The 18704-nt window shown below is 33.1% G+C and overlaps 2 protein-coding genes and 1 long non-coding RNA gene across 3 annotated transcripts in view; 2 read left to right on the plus strand and 1 right to left on the minus strand.

The window, feature by feature from the left end:
- LOC147910467 (RING-box protein 2-like) overlaps window positions 1-18704 on the minus strand; it is a 50068-nt gene that overhangs the window by 6853 nt on the left and 24511 nt on the right. The window lies entirely within an intron of this gene.
- Window positions 1938-9448, plus strand: LOC147910468 (uncharacterized). Its single transcript, XR_015548319.1, has 2 exons — window positions 1938-8434; window positions 8518-9448. It is a non-coding gene; the product is annotated as an uncharacterized LOC147910468 (long non-coding RNA).
- Window positions 12078-18704, plus strand: part of Tret1 (trehalose transporter 1) — a 29442-nt gene continuing 22815 nt past the window's right edge. The window contains exon 1 of the mRNA XM_011059352.2: window positions 12078-12817. Coding sequence (XP_011057654.1) covers window positions 12746-12817 — 72 coding nt within the window. The 5' untranslated portion in view covers window positions 12078-12745. The remainder of the gene's footprint in view (window positions 12818-18704) is intronic.

Here is an 18704-nt window from a genome sequence, read left to right on the forward strand (position 1 = left end):
AGTCAAAATTAAAATTATTTACTATTTTTCCATCAGACATATCGGTATTTTCTTTACCATTTTCTGTGACTAAATAAAACCGCTAAAAATATCATTTAATGCAAATAATTAATATTATCAAACTATATATAATATCCTACAATTATCAGATACATTACAACAGATGTTTTTGACTCCATCAATTTGCGCTGATACTGATTATTCGATTATATTATTATCAATAAGTACTTATTAAGTATTGATACTTGATGGAATTATCAAATATTGACAAATACAATGTCAACCTATTTTTATATATAATAGAAAAGATAAAACATTATTATAAATTGACGTTATTATAAAGTATCCTTTTAAATATAATTAATTTTAATTACGATTGATATTAATTTTAAAACGCCAACAACAAAATGTCTAATCAAATTTTGAAAATTCTTAATGACTAAGATTTATTAATTCTAGATCAATATAAGACGAGATATAAAAGATCACGTGTATCTGTTTGCATTTACCATATTAAAAGCTCGCGTCGCTCGCGATATAACAAGGGCGTTATTGTACGATTCCGTTCCATCAAGCGCTCATTGTAAGCATGGCGTGGTTCTTTAATCCGCACGATATCATTATCAACGGGGATGACGATCAAATGATCACAATATGTTGAGTTAAACTGCGAATATGTCGGCGCGGAAATTTTAACGTGATCACCGTCTGTATCATGGAGTGTTGTTTTAATTACTTGTACATAAATGTCAGCCAATTATCAGCCTTCTTTTCCTGTTACGAGAACAACGAGATCACCGCCTTATCATCGGGAAAATATTCTCAAGTACATCAGGAAATACGCTCGACCAAACGCGAATTTAATAATAATGTAACAATCGCGCTTTCACGGCAATGACGGCTATTTCGTCACGGATAATTGCATCAATTCTGTATAGTCGCGAATAGAGTTGCAAGGTTGAAATAAATCGAGAGCCGCCTCCCTGGAATAACTTATCGAACGACGTGGATGAGCCGTGTTCATTGCTGTTTCTGTATATACGTTATGGAAATACGTATTACGAAATAGCCGATTCTTATCGATACTTATCGTACGTACTAATGGCACGTATTAATCATTCGAATGTTCAAGAAAAGCTCCTTGCTTCGATTAATTAATTGCCATGTGCTCATCGAGTCGGAATGGCCTTTGAATTGATGGGATTACGCTTGGTCTAACTATGGAACAATCAATCAATGAGAAGCACGGAAAACTTTATTTTTAGGTTTGCGATATAGCTTTATTGAAGCCTTCTCTACAAGAAAATGAGTGTTCATGAAAGTTATTTTCGTGCTCAAGTCATTATTATGAAGAATAATCAATTCGATTTTATTTTCTTAAGAAGAAATTGCATAAAACTTTTATAAAGGGAAAGGCCAAAATTGCTTATAAGTGTAGTATATTTAAGAATTATTATTTGATAATATTAGATATTATTTTATAATTTAACTAGTCGCTGCTCTTGAATGTTTCAGCAACTTTGATTTTCTATCGACGAAAGAATCGAGAATTATCACACACAAATTTTTATGGTGCTAATAACCGAGTTAGTTTGTTTTGCGTCACAGCTCTTCTTAGAGACAGAAATTATCGTCTTTGTTTCCCGATTTGTCGCAATATCGACCAAGCGTGAACGAACAAATTGCCCTAATTTTCACGGACAGATATTTTCCATCATTCGTGCTCAAGTGAAAAGTATGAAATCGTTACGTAAAATAATGTAATGTTTCTGGAAAAGTACTGATAAAACTCCTATTTCTGATTAAGTTATAATCAAAAAATATAATTTGAATTACAAAGATCCGTGATTAATAAGCTGCTTTTTCACAATATATGAATTATTAAATTATTTCAAAATTTCAACAAATCTCTTATCATTATCTGGTAAACATTTTTTTTTAATTTTTTGTATAATTTTTTAGAATTTTCATATAATTTTATTACTATTAAAAAAAAATTTCTCAGATTTTTTATCTAAATTAGAATATTTTAAAAAAATGCTAAAGAAAATCTAGAGATCTTTTTTAGAATTCTTTGTGTATGTATATATAAATTTCGAAATATTCTAAAAAAACTTCCAAGATTTTTCATTATATAATTTCTGAAAAAAAACTTACAAAATCTGAAAAAGTTTAAGGTATTTTTGCAGAAATTTTTTTTGCACAAATTTAAAATCTATAAAATTTGAAAAATATAAAATATAAGAAATTTTTTTCACTAGGATAAACTTAATTGCTAACAACATTATAGATGGCTATAAAAATTTTCGTTTTCCTTAAAAGGACTTTATGATGCACAAGTGCATACTCTAGCGTTTTTACGCCATAATAGAGAGAGAGTTTCTCAAAATCTGTACCACGTACTTTTCCTTGGACGTTAATAACGTCAGTCGACCCGTCAGTTAACCCTGATCAATCGTGATTCGGCCATGATATACAACGCCGAGGAGATCGCGTCGAGAGAAAAAGATGCGAGCGTACGCATAACGGTGGAACGGCGCGGTGCCCGATCGCACGAGCGACGCGTGCGAGCGCAATACGCGTGATGCACGTGCGAGCATTTGTAAATTTACGGCCCGATCCTCACGCCAAGAAGTCGCGAACGGTACAGCATGGGTCAAGTTCACGAGTATCGCCTTGATAACAACGTGACATCGACATAGCTCGAACTTCGCAGATAAAGATGAGAGAAAGAGAGACATACGCGAGTCAACGTTACGCTTTGAAATAAGTAAACATTGGATAACGTGAGAACTACACGCGACAGACGCGATGCAAATGCAAATTATTATCTGAGAATTATATAGAATTAGCAGGCTCTATTGCACTTCAAAGATCAAATATCAAAAAGCAGACTTCATATGAAGACATTTCAATTTTTGACTTCATATATTAAAATATTATATTGAATATCGAGATATTTATTATTTAAGAATTTTCTAAAATAGATGCAATTCCATTCGACAATTCGTTAGGCAAGAAATTACCTCAAAAATATAACTGGAAAAAAAATGCGTGACAAGTATGATGGCATCTTGTAGAAATCAGCCAGATTTAGCAATAATAATGCTATAAGTATTATTTCATTAAAAAAATATAAATATAAAATTATTTTTCACATAACGATTTGTGCATCATCGTGGACTCTAAGGTATTACAATAGGAGAATGAATGTTATTAAAGAGATAATGTTATTAATAAGATAATTATTTTTTTCTAACTGCGTCTTGCTTTATATGTGACATCTGATAAATTAATTGAAACTCATATGACAATATTTATCATAGACAGGTTTGCTATTGCACTAACGAATAATCGGAACAAAAAATAATTTATGCAGCGAATTGATATTCAACTAACTCAGAATAGCACAGACCGCGCATATTCAATAAAGTGTTTTGCATCTTTCAATAACTTTAGTCAACATATGCAAACGAGATACTAACACCTTGCAGCTTATGACGATAAACGCGTGTACCCACAAGTGATATATACTTGAGAAGAGTTTTTTTTTTCATTGTACATCTTGTTTATCTTGTTGTATAACGTTCTGAACTATTGAGAATAGAAATTTATTATATATTCAGAAACGAAATGCTTTGTTTTGCACTTGAGCTATTCTTACACGAGAAATCACTTATGTTTCAGTTAGATTATGTAAATTTCATTACATTCTATATACTGAAGTAGGTATATTTAATTTTACAATGATCAAAATACATAATATTTTGTATAACGGAAATTTTCCAGATTAACAAAAGTTGACTCACAATTAATAGTTTCATTATAAAAATATGTAATTTCGACTGTTTGTCTATTTGTATATATTTTAATCTGACATATAATTTTTTGTGCAATTTTTTATTTTATTACGTCAATAACTTTTCGCAATCTTAGCTGGCATTTTTATCTTTTAGCTGTAAATTCGTATTAAAACAATAATTCGAAACAAATCCCGCTCTCAACATATAAATATGTGATGAGAATACAGCCTTCTTGAATTTCACATATGCAAATTTTCGAATATAAATTAAATAGTAATAAGATATTTTTTATTATTGTAAACAAAGGAACCATTTGAGAGAAGTACTACTTTAAGTCAATCAATTTCTTCAGATCTTTTAAGTGATACCGTATATATAATTGCATTAACTGAAGGGAATACTGACTCTTTGCCAATGCCAACTTAAAACGATCTACGCACTTTCTGGTTATGCGCGCTTATTCCTGACCTTCGTCCTCGCGGGAACAATATAGGAAACTTACCGATAGAACTCATCGTTTGAAGTTGTTAGAAAAGATTACTAAACGCATTTTCGCATCAACTACTTTAAATAGATAAAGAGGAGAATATTCCATTGTGGCTAAAGGAACAAAGAATTATATACGAAAGAAAAGCTTTTTAAGAAATTTCTTGATAAAAGTCATCAAAATACATTCTTTCAAAAATTTAATATTATTATAATAAGGTATAAAAACAATATGTATAATTGTAGATGTATAAATAAAATTTTAATTGAAATGAATCTAAATTTGTAATCAATAATATCACAAACATTTAATATTGCAATATTATAATAGATATATAATAGTCAATTTTTTAAATCTAAATGTTAACCTGAAACGAAAAGGTACAAAATTGCATTTGTTTGTTTTACAAACCAATAAAATTTTATTCAAATCAAATGATTTCTACATAAGAATTTATAAAAAAAGAAAGTGACTAACTTTGGATGTATCTCATATGTATGCTAACTTGCCGAAATAATTACTTACCAAAGCATTACAAATTAGGATCATCAATGCGCAAATGGAGCTGACGTAAATGCGTTTAAAAGTGTGAAATGTAAAACGTATGAATATGAATACCTTATCGGGATACGTCGTGGTTACCTTAGAAGTGTGTTTTGCATAGTGTGCTTTGTATGCAGTAGTAACAACAAAGAAATAGACCGCGTTTGTTCGTTTCTCGCTAATGTATACAAGGAAAGTTTTTGCGATACGATTCCGAAATTTTCAATTCTATAGCGTAGATAGATCTTAGGAGGATTTAATTTTATCCAGACTTTTGGTTATTTTAAGAAAATGGTAAGATTTTTGTATAAAATATTTTGACAAATATTTTCGATATATCAAATTCATATGTGACATCTATATCTAAATTTTCAAACGCTACTTTTTAAAATAAGTAATTTTTTTTACAAATGTATTTTTTTGCACATGTAATTTTTTTTACGTGCAGTCGCATTTTTGTATTAATATTTTTCATATTTTTTTTTGCGAAAACATCTAAATTATTTCTTGTGCTTCTATTGTAGAAATATAATTTGATTATAGATATTTAATCTTATGACTTGAGTGTCATAAAAAAATATATCTAAGCGTTGTCAATGATACTCTTTTTATTATCCAGCAATAGACCAATTTATCGCTTATAAAATGTTCCAATGTGTTTCTGTTCTATGCGTGCAGCCATTATTACAAGTTGGAATTATCAAATCTGAACGCCATCCTTTCCTAAAACCAAAATCTGAACCAGAACTTTGTATACTAAATAAGTTCCATTGTAATATGCAATCCATCAATATAATAATATTCACGTACATCATGTACAATAGAATTCTTCATAAATTTTTAATATTTTTTTGCTGTTTCTTTTAATCATAGTTATAGCTTTTCAATCATAGTTATTATTTATAATGTTTCAATTAATTAACAATTTTATAATTATTCTCATGCTCCGTTTTTTTTTAAATGACAGCTAATTTTCTTGCTACATTTCTTTTAAATTTTTTTACACAAATTTTACGATATTAATATATGACATCGTAGAAAGTTGTGAAATAATGCATTTAATAAGATTTCATTGAAACACGCGTTCGACAAACTCATGGCATTTAAAATGTGACGTGTTGCAGTGTGATATACGAATCGCACATGAAATTAATTAAAGTGAGATGTATTCTTTGAATGGAATCGTTCCAAAAGTGGAGTGGGTGCAGTCGTTTGAAGACCTTTGATCGACGTTCTCACAGTTGAAAGCCCTCGTTCTTATTAATATAAAAGAAATCGCGTCACTAGAAAGAACATCACTGCTCGCAGTGATACATCAACGTATTCGATATAAATCGCAATAAAATAATATTCTAAATAATAGAATATGTAAATATATAGAATACTATGTGCATAATATAGCAAGAAAAACTATATTCTTCGACAAACTCAAGTTGGTTATTCTGCGTTAGAACTTCAATCTTCAATATTTAATTTTAATATTTGATTGACAAGTCAATGACAATTCAAATTGCAAATTCCTTAATATACCGTATTATAGTAATAGTTATAATCAATAAAATAATCTTTTCATCGATATAAATAGCTTCTATTTATTTAATGATAAAACTGATGTGCAAATTGCGAAACTGCAAACAACAGTTACATTGCTAGTTTGCATAGACAATATACGATACGTGAATTATCGGTCAGCCCAATCACTTTCTTTTTTCAAGCATCATCGATCAGAATTTATGCAGGCCATAAACTTGCCTCAAATTCTGCTAGTATCTTGTGATGATCCTTGATGCATCACTATTTTTCGTATTGATTGCAATTTCAATAATCTTCCTTCCGCTTTGTGATTCTGCGAATGATACGGAAAGTAATCGATTGATCTTTTATTGGTAGCAATGCACGCTATTTCCTGTTAAATATAACAATCTTGGTTTAATTCTTCAGTCGTTAATTTTTTCTAGTTCTAAGAATTAGAAAAGGATAAAAAATAAATTAATTAAAGTTAATCTACATTGATAGAAACGGAAATAAGAGACATGATGACTATTATATATTCTTAGACAGGAAATAACGTGCATTATTGCCGATAAAACATCAATCGATTACTTTCATATACATGGTGATAAATCGCATCATTCATGGAATCACAAGGAAGATTATTGAAATTGCGATAAATATAAAAGATAACGGTGCATCAAGGAACAGCATAAGAGCTTCATAAATATATCTATGCGTTTATCGATAACTTATAAGTTCTCAAAAAATTGAAGCAAAAATCTTGGAGTAAATGATTGAACAACAAATTAAAAAAAATCAAGTTATAAATGTTAGCAAATATTAGCAAATGTCTTAATACAGTGACCGAAAACTATACTTATTTTTTACTTGAATAAAAAGTTACTGATTGTGCACACTTGCTATGAATGACATTTGTAATTAATCATTCATTTAGGTTATACTTCAGAAGCGTAAAAATATATCATAACCAAAATATATTTTTAATTTAATTTCAAAGAATTCACTTTATCAAAATTTTAATTTGATAGCTAATACAAGAATCTTGAAAGAAAGAAAATTGTTTTAAAAAATTTATTTTTTAATAAAAAATATCATTAGAAATAATATTTACACATATTCCTAAATTACGCTATATATTTAACACGTATAGCGTATATAATATTATACGTAAATCATAGCGTAAAAATCATACTTTTATATAATTATTATAATCATATATAATCATTAAAATCATATATAATCTATGTAGCAGTAAATATTGACATATTCTCTTTTACATTCGTCAATAAAATTCACGCGAAAGTTCATATTGCTATCAGATAAAATTTGGTACATAAAAATTTCAGGAAAAAAAATACCTGAAATATTATATCAGTATGATAATGGTGCAAAGTTCATATTTTACAAAGATGTAGCATTTAATCTATAATTTTAATAAAAAAAAACATTGATCTCTCTCTCTCACTCTGATAATATGAGTAAGAGAAAAAAATTATAGTATTTAAATATAATACATATAAAAAATTTATATATTATATTATGTATATAAAATTTATAACAAATTTATTTATATTATTTATATTATTTTATTTATATACTATACATATATATAAATATATATACATATTTATATTTATGTTAAGAAAAAAAGATAAAAATGATGCACGTGTAATTAAAATGGAAAAAAATCATATATTATAAAAGCTCTTTTATTGCAACGAAACGTATATAATGAATCATCTGCAATATTTATAATAATACATATAACGTAAATATTATTCTTTTATTTTATATACATAATTTATATACGTATATGTATATAAAATATAAGAGCTTTTATTGCTGAAATGTTTATCAATAAGATTTCAAAGTTGTTTTTCTAATTAATAGCTTTTTCACTTACAGTTAAGAATTGCTTTTACTAACGACTAAACGCTGAGAATAACAACCATAGACTCTCTAACTGGACTGCTAAGAATTAAGCGACACATCATGCTGAAGACACGTACCGCAATAGTTCAATGTCTGTGGCTATTCTTAAGTACTCGCTAGGAAGTAACTAGGAAGTAATACTTAGATAGAAAAGGTGATTACAAGAGACTATAACTTCCAAGTTTTTCTTATCAGTATCTTTTGATAAATCAAATGACTAATAAATTTAAATATTAGCACGCGCAATAGATATACGTACGACTGATAAGAGCTAGATATAGAAAGCTGATATGGATTCAACAAAAGCAGTATCAAATTAAAAATGTGCTAGACATTAAAGGAATCGTCTATCCTTCAGCATTATTCGCTGAATGCGTACTGCTGTTGTATACGCGAGCGTGTAAAAGGATCTGCGGTCAGAGAGGTAAGAGGAAGAGACGATACGAGACTTCCACAGCAGGGATGTGAAGCGTACGTGCTGACAGGCGTGTACGGAGACAGGACTGACTGGCTACTAACATATATGGTGGAACGAGGTCGAACGTCTCTCGAACCTTCCATGGACGGCCGAGACTGCGCCGTTTGAACCTACCTCGATGAGCAATGGATACAAATGTCGTTCGATCCATGTCTCATCGGTTCACTATGTGTTTTAACGATACAATCCTTCAATTTTAAAACTTGTAAATAACTGACTTATGTACTATCTATACCTTTTATATCAGTCTACATTTTAGACTGAAGCACATTGCACATGATTAATTATACATGTTTAAAAAGTTTGTCTTTTTCATTTATTATCGTTTAAAGAAAATAGAAAAATGAGTTATTTAATTTGTTAACTGATTATATTATTTTCTTACTGTAAAGTCTTTATGTATTTAAAAAATTGTTTTCAACTAGAAGAACAAAAAATATTAAGAGTATGGTATCTTTTCTTTTAATAATCTAGTATCAGGGATAAAATATACAAATAAAGAAATACCAAGGTTTGGAATTATGTGGAGGAATATATTTATTTTGAATTTATTTTCAAGTTGAACGCTTCAAACGCCGGGAAATGCATATTATACACAATGAATAGCGCAACTTTCAAACAGATCGATATCTATTAATATATAATACATTAGGTGCAAATGGGATAAATGTGAGAGATCGGTGCAACTTGTCCCACAAATTATCATGTGAGAATGTTAAATGACGCGGGCGCTGATGAAATGATATACGTTGCAAAAAGATCTTATTAATAGTTGACAAGCATGTACATTATTGTAATTAATGTTATAAATGTATAACTCTCTCTATTATGTTCATTATAAAATTATTAAACGTAGTAACACTCGGAAATCTTTTTATCCCATTTCTTTTCTGTTTTGCTAAATTTTAAATCTTTAGCAAAAAAAAAAATTGTTACAGTCTTACATTGATAGATAAAATGCTGTCTCTTTTGTAGTATTATAAGTAAATATGTAATTAATTAAATGTCACACAATCAATAATTTTACAATACAAAATTTAAAAAATTTTTAATTTTTAATTTAATTTTTTGTAAGAAATATTAGATCAAAATAATTAGATCAATTATAATCTTTTAATTTTTAAACTTCTTTTTCATATATAAAAATGTTTTGTAATATCGCGAAAAATATATATAGATACATATATCTGTGAAAAAATGTACGACTTACTAATGTGTGAACTTTGAACGTAATAACATGAAATATATTTTTCATGATACAATTAATATAAATACAAATGTTCTTTTATGAAATGATAAAGAATACTCATTAAAAAATAATTGTTCCATTTAGTTATTATTGAAATCAAACATACTGATAGTGACAAATCGGGGACCAAAACATGGAAAATTTAGCAGTGAATGATTTAAAATCAACATTTTATAATATTCATTAAAAAAAAAATATTTTCAATTCCGATAATAATAGAGATACAAAAATTGTATATAATATATACATCATGAAATTAATATTTCCCTAATACATATATTTGATATTTAATAATTAATTACAAAAATTTAGTCATTTCGAGATGCTAATAAGATTTTAAAAAACTCAGTTCGAATCTTTTTCGCGTTTTATAACAATATAAATAATTGGTAAAAATTAAACCATTATGATATCGGTTCGGAATCAGTGTAGATGGAGAGATTACCTACCAAGTTTATTAAGTACAAAATCGAAAAGAGCCAATGAAGAAGTTACTAAAAATAAAAACATGGAAAATTATGCAAATTTTAGAAAATAAAAATAAAACCATTTAAAATAAAGAATATGAACTATAGCGAGAATTCCTTTGAAAGTTGAGTACTGACAGCTTGAAACAAATCAGTCTATAAGAACGCGTTAACATCTATTCATCTCTCTCAATGTGCTTTTATAATTTATAATGTATTGTTCTCCAGAAAAATTGCCCATTGTTTACTATAGAACGCAACAGAAGTTTGGATTGTGGACAAACACATTTTGCGATTTAAAGAAAAAGAGACGCAATAAAAAGAAAGAAGACAGGAAGAAACTTTCGGGCGCTGATTTAATATCTAACCAGTTACATTTAGATGATCAAGTTCTGATGCAACACAGCGCGGCGCCAAAGCACTCGGAACGAAGAGCGTGGGTAACACCGAGGCCTCGCAGAGATCTGATAAAATCGCGCGCGGCGTGTTACAGCTCCGTCGCGTCGCTTCGCGTCGCCTCGCGTCGCACCGCTCCGCGCAGCGCCGCGACGCGACGCCGCGTACCGCGCGAAAACGCGTTCCCCCTACGGACGCGCAAAAGAGGCGTGGTTTATGTTCGCAGCGGTGTGTATAAGAGACAAACCTCCCGAACCGATTAGCAAAGTTCCCCAAAACACACGTAATACCAGACTTTTCCATGTCAACCGAGCCATAGGAGCGTAACGACTGGACGATTGAGAAAATTGACACGAGATATAAACGACAACAAAACGGCACATTTTGGAGACATCAATACACCGGTGGAGAGAGAGAAAGAGAGAGAGAGAGAGGGAGAAAGAAAAAAAAACAGAGGATAAATCGAGATTCTTGAACCCGTTCTCCAGCGACAAATCATCAGGAATTCTCGTTGTTTAAACACATCGAGGAGAAGTCGCACGTCATCGACATAAGGCCACCGACGGGCGACGTGTAAAAAGAAGAATTTTGCGGTCGCGAGAGATAAGGAATCCAATATTTTTTTATTTAGTGAAAAGGAATTTCCTCACGTAGTGGGACCCCTTTCCCTGGTAGCTTTCCGAACGAATTCGTAGACGGGGAGCAACAGAAGCGAGCCGCGGCGTTACTATATCCGCGACACGGAGCCGGCGTAGTGGTGCGGTGGAGGTGGTGAATCACGGAGACAGGTAGCGAGCCCGCGAGAACGGTTCTCATTTAGGCTCCGATCGTTCCTTGCGTCACGTCTTGACGTCTCTCGAGGGTGCGTAACACCACGTCAACGTTTCGCACACCCGGCTTTCTTATCCGGCGACGCACCAACGCACGCACACATTCATCCAACCAAAACCACCCGATCGATCAACCATCTACGCACGCACGCGGAGTGCCACGACTACGTAGACGCGATATACGGTAATCGAACGCGATCGATCGAAGGCGCGCGGAAAGAAAGCGCGTTTCAATCGGTCGCAGCTGCTGTCAGCCGCTGACGACGACGACGACGACGACGACGACGACGACGACGACGACGACGACGACGACGACGACGACGACGACGACGACGACGACGACGACGACGACGACGACGACGACGACGACGACGACGACGACGACGACGACGACGACGACGACGACGACGACGACGACGACGACGACGTTCTGTCACCCTGCCCGCTCTCATAACAGAGCCACGTGTGATCGGCTGCGACGTGCGCGCGCAAACAAATAAGTATACGGAGTAACGCATGCACGCACGTATAATACACATACGCGCGCACCTGCGTACGTAGTCACCCACGCACGCGTCCACCGCGCCGACCGATCAAGGCGCACTGCACGCGCCGGTCGCGCATTGACGAGAGAGAGGAGCCGCGCCACGACCTAGCCGACGGCCACTCGTATATCTCATCGGCGTCGCTCGTCAGGGGCAGACCCGAAGACGCAAGCCCAACCGGAGCAGCTGGAAGTAATTCTATTTGACGAGATAAGAGGCTGATAACCCACGGCCAACTTAAAGGCTCGCGCCAATACCAGACCAAGTCTCGACGACAACGACGACGACGACGACGACGACGACGACGACATCGGCGACGACATCGGCGGAGAGTCTCAACGACGACACCCAGCAGCTGATCGTTTAGAGACACACAGGCCGCGGATCCGTCGGACACTTGCCCGCGAGAGACGCGAGAGAGTGTGAAAAGCCGCACAGTTGGTCCTCGTCAATTCTTCCCCCTTCCCCCCTACTGACGACAGTACCTACGCGACGACAGGATGCCCGGCTTCCAAAGGAGACAGATGATGCAGCCATGGCCCTTATGTCTGCCGCCCTTCGCGAAAACGAAGGTAAGACTCCACGCCGCCGGCTCGGGTATCCACCGGGTGGCGGAGACCGCGCACTCCCGGCGCCGCCTCTCCTGTTCTCATCTAGGTTTCTCTCCGTGGCAAACCGCGTCCGGTTTCCACGGCAGGAGCCGCGAGCCGGCCGCCGCCGTCGCCATCCTTCTCTCCGGCGCACCCGACGGTCACCCTCGTCACTCATTCACTCACTCACTCATTCGCTCTCTCTCTCTCTCTCTCTCTCTCTCTCTCTCTCTCTCTCTCTCTCGCTCTCTCTCTTTCCCGTTCTCCGTCTCCTCCTGCCTTCCCCACCCTTAACCCAGTGGAAATTTCCATTGCACCGGCAGCAGGCGTCTGCCGCCTTTACAGTGCATTTTTTTTCCTCGACTTTCCGGCCGCGACTCTCTTTTCCTGACCTGTCTTTCTTTCCTCTCCTTGCATCACTTTTCTCTCTGTCTCTCTCTTTTTTTCTTTCTTTTATTCCCCTTTCTCTTATATTGCCTAACTTTGGTTAAATTTTCAATCTCTTTACATCTCGTTTCCATCAATGAAATTTAATTAAAAGTTATTTTTTATCTTTCTCTAATTGCTAGAAAAAGACGAAAAGTTAATTGAACCGAAATTAAAGTTAAACTATCATTAGTGGAAACGGATGTAAATCGCAGACGACAAACTGTTGAGTCGCAAACAGTGACATTTTTTTTTTCAATTTAAGGAACGTAGGAATGGATTATAAAAGAGAGCGAAATATTGCAAAATATTGTAGTTTTTTACACGTTAATATAATTGTGAAACTAGGTAGCGCGAATTTTTCCCTCGTATTTTGGTCCCACAGTAATTCTTTATGTCTTCTTCATTTTTCACAAAGAGAAAGGTCTAAAATTTTGCCGCCTCGTATCTCGATGCGTAAAAGTCGCGATATCGAATTGTTATCATGATTAATTTATCGCATTTATTTCGATTCGCACATTCTCGATCTTGATCTCTCCCTGCGTTGTTCTTATCGTCTCGTGTCTGCAATTCCCGACTGTAGCTTCTATATTTAACGAGGGAATCGCATGTTGGCTCGGAAAGTCACGGCTTATAATGATCTTCTCGATCACGAAATCGCGCTACGTTACATTACGTGCTTTCGCAATGAAAAAAAAAAAACGTTAAGATTTTAGGTATCATTCAAATCGATCTTAAAACAGCACGGGCTCTCTTGTAAAAAAAAAGCACATCGAATTGTTATCAATCGAACTGTCGTTCCATCTCGTTACAAAATGCCGGAGGAAAGCATGAACAGACAGATTTCTGTGTATATATGTATATAATTTGATTGCATCCGATTTTCGATGTAAGCGAGTATCGAAGGAGCATGAAACTGTTCCGTACACGACGCGAACGAATTCATCTTCGTGGCTCGTCCAAACTCGCCGAAACCATACCGGTTTCGGTCCCCTCGGGGAAAGGCTTTACAGGAGGCAACCAAAGCCGCAGCTCGCGCGAAACTTCATTGTGGGTTTCGCCTGAATCCACGGCTATTTCATATATATAGCTCGCGATGATTTTCCTGATCGCTGGACGATCGACATTCGTATGCAGCTCTTACGTCTCGCGAAAATATCGATCGCTGTGCGCGCGCAACCGGCGCATAAGATTGGACGAGACCATAGTAAATTGTTCACTTCGAAGAAACAACGTAATATTTGCGCCGTATTTCGGCCGAGACGCAAGATAGATCTCATTTATGCATGAAAGATCACGCAAAAAAAAAAAAGAAAAAAAGGAAACAAGTCGTAAAAATAAATAATCAAAATAATCGGTTACACGTGCAGCTGGCTGACGTGCGTTATTGATACTGTCCCGTCGAAACGATGGAATAAAAAAAAAATTGCGTCGATTATGCACCTTTCCAGGGTACAGGTGCGCGTAGTCCACAAGAAGTTACGTAACGGAATGAACGAATGAACGAGGAAATTCCTGAAAGTATCGCGGATCGTGTGAACATTTGATTTTATCGGAGATAAGAGAAAAGTGAGAAAAACGTTGTTTCTGCTCGCTTCTCTTCTAGAAGTGGGAAAAGTGGAAGAAGACAAGAAATGTCATGTCTTCTTCTGTCCTTTTTTATTAGCGACTTTTTTTTGATAAGTCAAATCGGAAATACATTATCTCATATCAACCATATTTGAATTCGAACATCCTGTATATCGAATGGTTTAAAAATAGATGCAATATGATTCTTTGCGTCGACGCATTTTATCAAGAAAGATAAACGCGGGCCTGCCAAACTAAATTCCGGCTGATTTTCGAGAAATGTCCTAATGAAATAATTAAGTTAGATTGAATCTGATCAAATACATTGATCAGTCCTGGGCTTTGCGTAAATAAAAATCTTTTCGCTATTAAGATAAAATCTCATTTGATTAATGTGATTGCATGTATTCAAATGGATATACCTTCGTTATTTAATCTTTGATCAAATAATCTCTTTACATTTCAATGAATCTATTGAGAAATAATTTCTTAAAACTAATTTCCTGATTGAAGAAAAAAATTATTAATAAGTAATTACTAATTAAAATTTTATATAATAACAATGGTATATTAATGGGTGTTGTAGTAATTATTTTTTTGAAGGAATTCATTGTTTTATGTAATATTATATAAAATAAATTAGAATAATTTTTTTATGTATATATATATACGTAAATTTACATATTATAATTTTTTTATATTTTAATACAATTTATTTTTAATAATGTATTGTGTGTATATATATATATATATATATATATGATTTATAGTTTCTTTTATAGTTAAAATTTAAAATGATAAAGTTTGAAACGTTTTTTATTTCGTGCTGTAAATAATTGCCCAGATCTGTTCTTGTTGTAGCAGCATCAACATTGATATTCCGCAGAACAATCATCATTCATCAGAAAGATCTCGAACTCTCTGTTGGAATTGAATAATCTATCGTTGTGTTCATAGATCACCTTCTGGATGGCTCAGTGTTTATCTACCTCAGGATCAGGATATCGAGCGAAAAATATCGATACCTGACTTATTTGGAAGATGTGTATTCATAATACATTTGTATCGGAAAAGAAGTATCGATAACAAAAGTATCCGAAAGGAAAAAACAATAAATCAAACAATATTTGTAAAAATTACAATTTTTTAAGTTTTTCATTTTTTATGTAATTCTTTTCATATTTATATATATTCGATGATAACAAACAAAAATGTAATTATTAACTAAAGTTGTTACGTTTTGTTTAATTAAAAACGATTGAAATAGTCACACAAGTATAAATCATACAGTTATCAAGAACTTTTATTTACTTATTCGTAAATTTTTCCCTAAACTAAAAATAAGTTTATAAATTAGCGAATATTAAAAATTGTTTATTCACATCTTATTATTTTAATTGATTGAGTCTAAAGATCAATGTAATATTTTATTATAAAGTACTGAAAATATAATTAATTAAAATATTATAATGAAAATATCGATACTCTTTCCGAGTTCCTTTCATTTTTTTTTCATCTTACACACATTTGTAATGTTGATAGAAAGCATCAATAAATCATTTGACGATGAAAAAAAAATCCGACTTTATCATTAACTCTCGAAACTGCTCGGATCCCGTTCCCACGTTTCACGTGGTGCGATGTGCATGTCGACAGACAAGAGCCGGCTATAAAGCGTTATCGTTTTTCAAACATGTATCTAATTTTCGCATACTATACTATTGACCGATACTCCGGCTCAAGGTAGGCAAGAATTAAGATAACGTTAAAGCGTAGGCAAATTAAAATTCGCTTCGCGATCTACCGTGACTATGCGCCAATATGTCTGAAATATCAAGGACGACCGGAAAACCTGCAGATATATCCTGTTGTGGATAATAAAATGTATATATACGAGATGTCGCACACAGACGTTCGTTCGTTTTGAATAAAGAAAAAAAAAAGAATTAATCAATCCGAATGTCACCGAAGGTCTGATGCACTCAAGTCAGGATTGAAGGATCGAGTGAATGCAGGAAGTATGATGTATATATAGTGTTTTGGAGAACCTATTGAGATTTTTTTTTCTTTGAGATTTTAATCATCCAAATACAGCTCAAAACGGAAACGATATATAATAATAATTTGACGAATTCTTTCCAAATCACAATTTGTCGCAGTTATATTTTTATTTTATTTTAATCCATAGATATTTAAATAAATACATTTAAATAAATACATTTAAAATTGTTTTTTTTTTTGGTAATTGAATTTGATTTCAAATTAACATGCATTTTTTGAATAAGTAAAATTAAATTAAAGTATGAAAAAAAATGCAATAATTATTTTACGTACGAGATGTATAATAAATCTTTATTCATATAAATCCAAAACACTGAAAACATCGTGCAAATAAGATATTGTTTATTTAAATATTATTGCAAAATAACAATCATAAGATAGTCGATAAAATGCGGTGAATGTATTACCGACTCGGCTTACAACGTGTTCAGTACTGTATCTATTCTTGCGTGTCGATTTATCGGTATAAACCGAGCGCGATGAACGTTCTACTCGAATGTAAGACGGGTTGCTGCGCCACAGATAAAGGGGCTAACACTGTTATGTCAACGCCAGTATATATAGGATGTTTCATAAATGAACGTCAATACTTTAGGAAGTAAATCTATACACTAAAATAAGTAAAAAACATCATATGTTCTACACATCTTATTTTCAAGTTATGGACGATTAAAGAAAATATTCGAAGTGTTCACCTCATGCGTCAATACACGTCATTTACTTCACGCCTTAGCATTAAGTCCCTCGTTCAAAAATACTAAATATTCTTCGAATAGTCTCAAATCCATTCCGTATTCTTTCTCGCAGATCATCTACATTATTGGCGTAGAGTACACAATAAATTTTAAATGGCCCTAAAAATAAAACGTTAATGAACTGAGATCAAAGGAGATCGTAGTTGCCATGTCGTGAGATGGTCCACCTCGTCTTATCTATCGATTTGCGAAGGCAGGAATGTTTAGGAATGTTCTTACTTTAAGATGAAATGAGACGGAGCATCCTCGTGCATGAATGGTTATAGGCACATCAAATGCATGTCAGTCATTTCAGCATAAGTGTACATTACCATTTGTTGCTTTTAGAGTTGATTATTCCATTTTTAGATAAATGTGAGGTAATTTACCTATTGGATAAACAAAAGAGTAAAAGAATAAGAACATAAAGGAGTAAGAGAGTAAGACAGTGAGCTGAAGTTTACCAAAAGGTGGAACACCCCAGCCTTAGAACAGTATTTAAAACAGTAACTCGTCAACATAAGGTATCGACTTTTTGTGTCCGATTTATTGATGAATATTGCTTATATTCATTAGCTAACGTCGAGATGTGCTAAAATATATAGTAACGTGTTGATGCACAGGCGAGCATTTCTTTAAACATTTTCTTTAATCACCCATAACTTAAAAATTAAGGTATGTAGGACATATGCTCATATAACATTTTTTTTACTTATTTTACTGTATAGATTTATTTCCTATAAAATATTGACATGCATTTATGAAATACTCTGTGGATGTATCAACATTAAGGAGAGAATATGAATATGTGCAATATGAGTAATGAAATACTGCTCGATAAACGAAAATTCATAACTCCAAGATAAGCGCGATTGTCAAAATAATTGTATGCATAAATTATAATTGACTGTAATTAATCTTCTGTAATGAATAGAAATAGAGAACAATAATGACAATCCATTTAACAGTCAAAAAGATTTCAAATCGATTTCAGACTCAAATGAATAATTTATTGTTGTCTCTCCTCTGAATATTCATGAGAAACAAGTTTCGCTTATCTATGAAGATAAATACATATA

Source organism: Acromyrmex echinatior, chromosome 2, assembly GCF_024713525.1.
Source record: "Acromyrmex echinatior isolate Ae372 chromosome 2, ASM2471352v2, whole genome shotgun sequence".
NCBI classification, from domain to species: Eukaryota; Metazoa; Arthropoda; class Insecta; order Hymenoptera; family Formicidae; genus Acromyrmex; species Acromyrmex echinatior.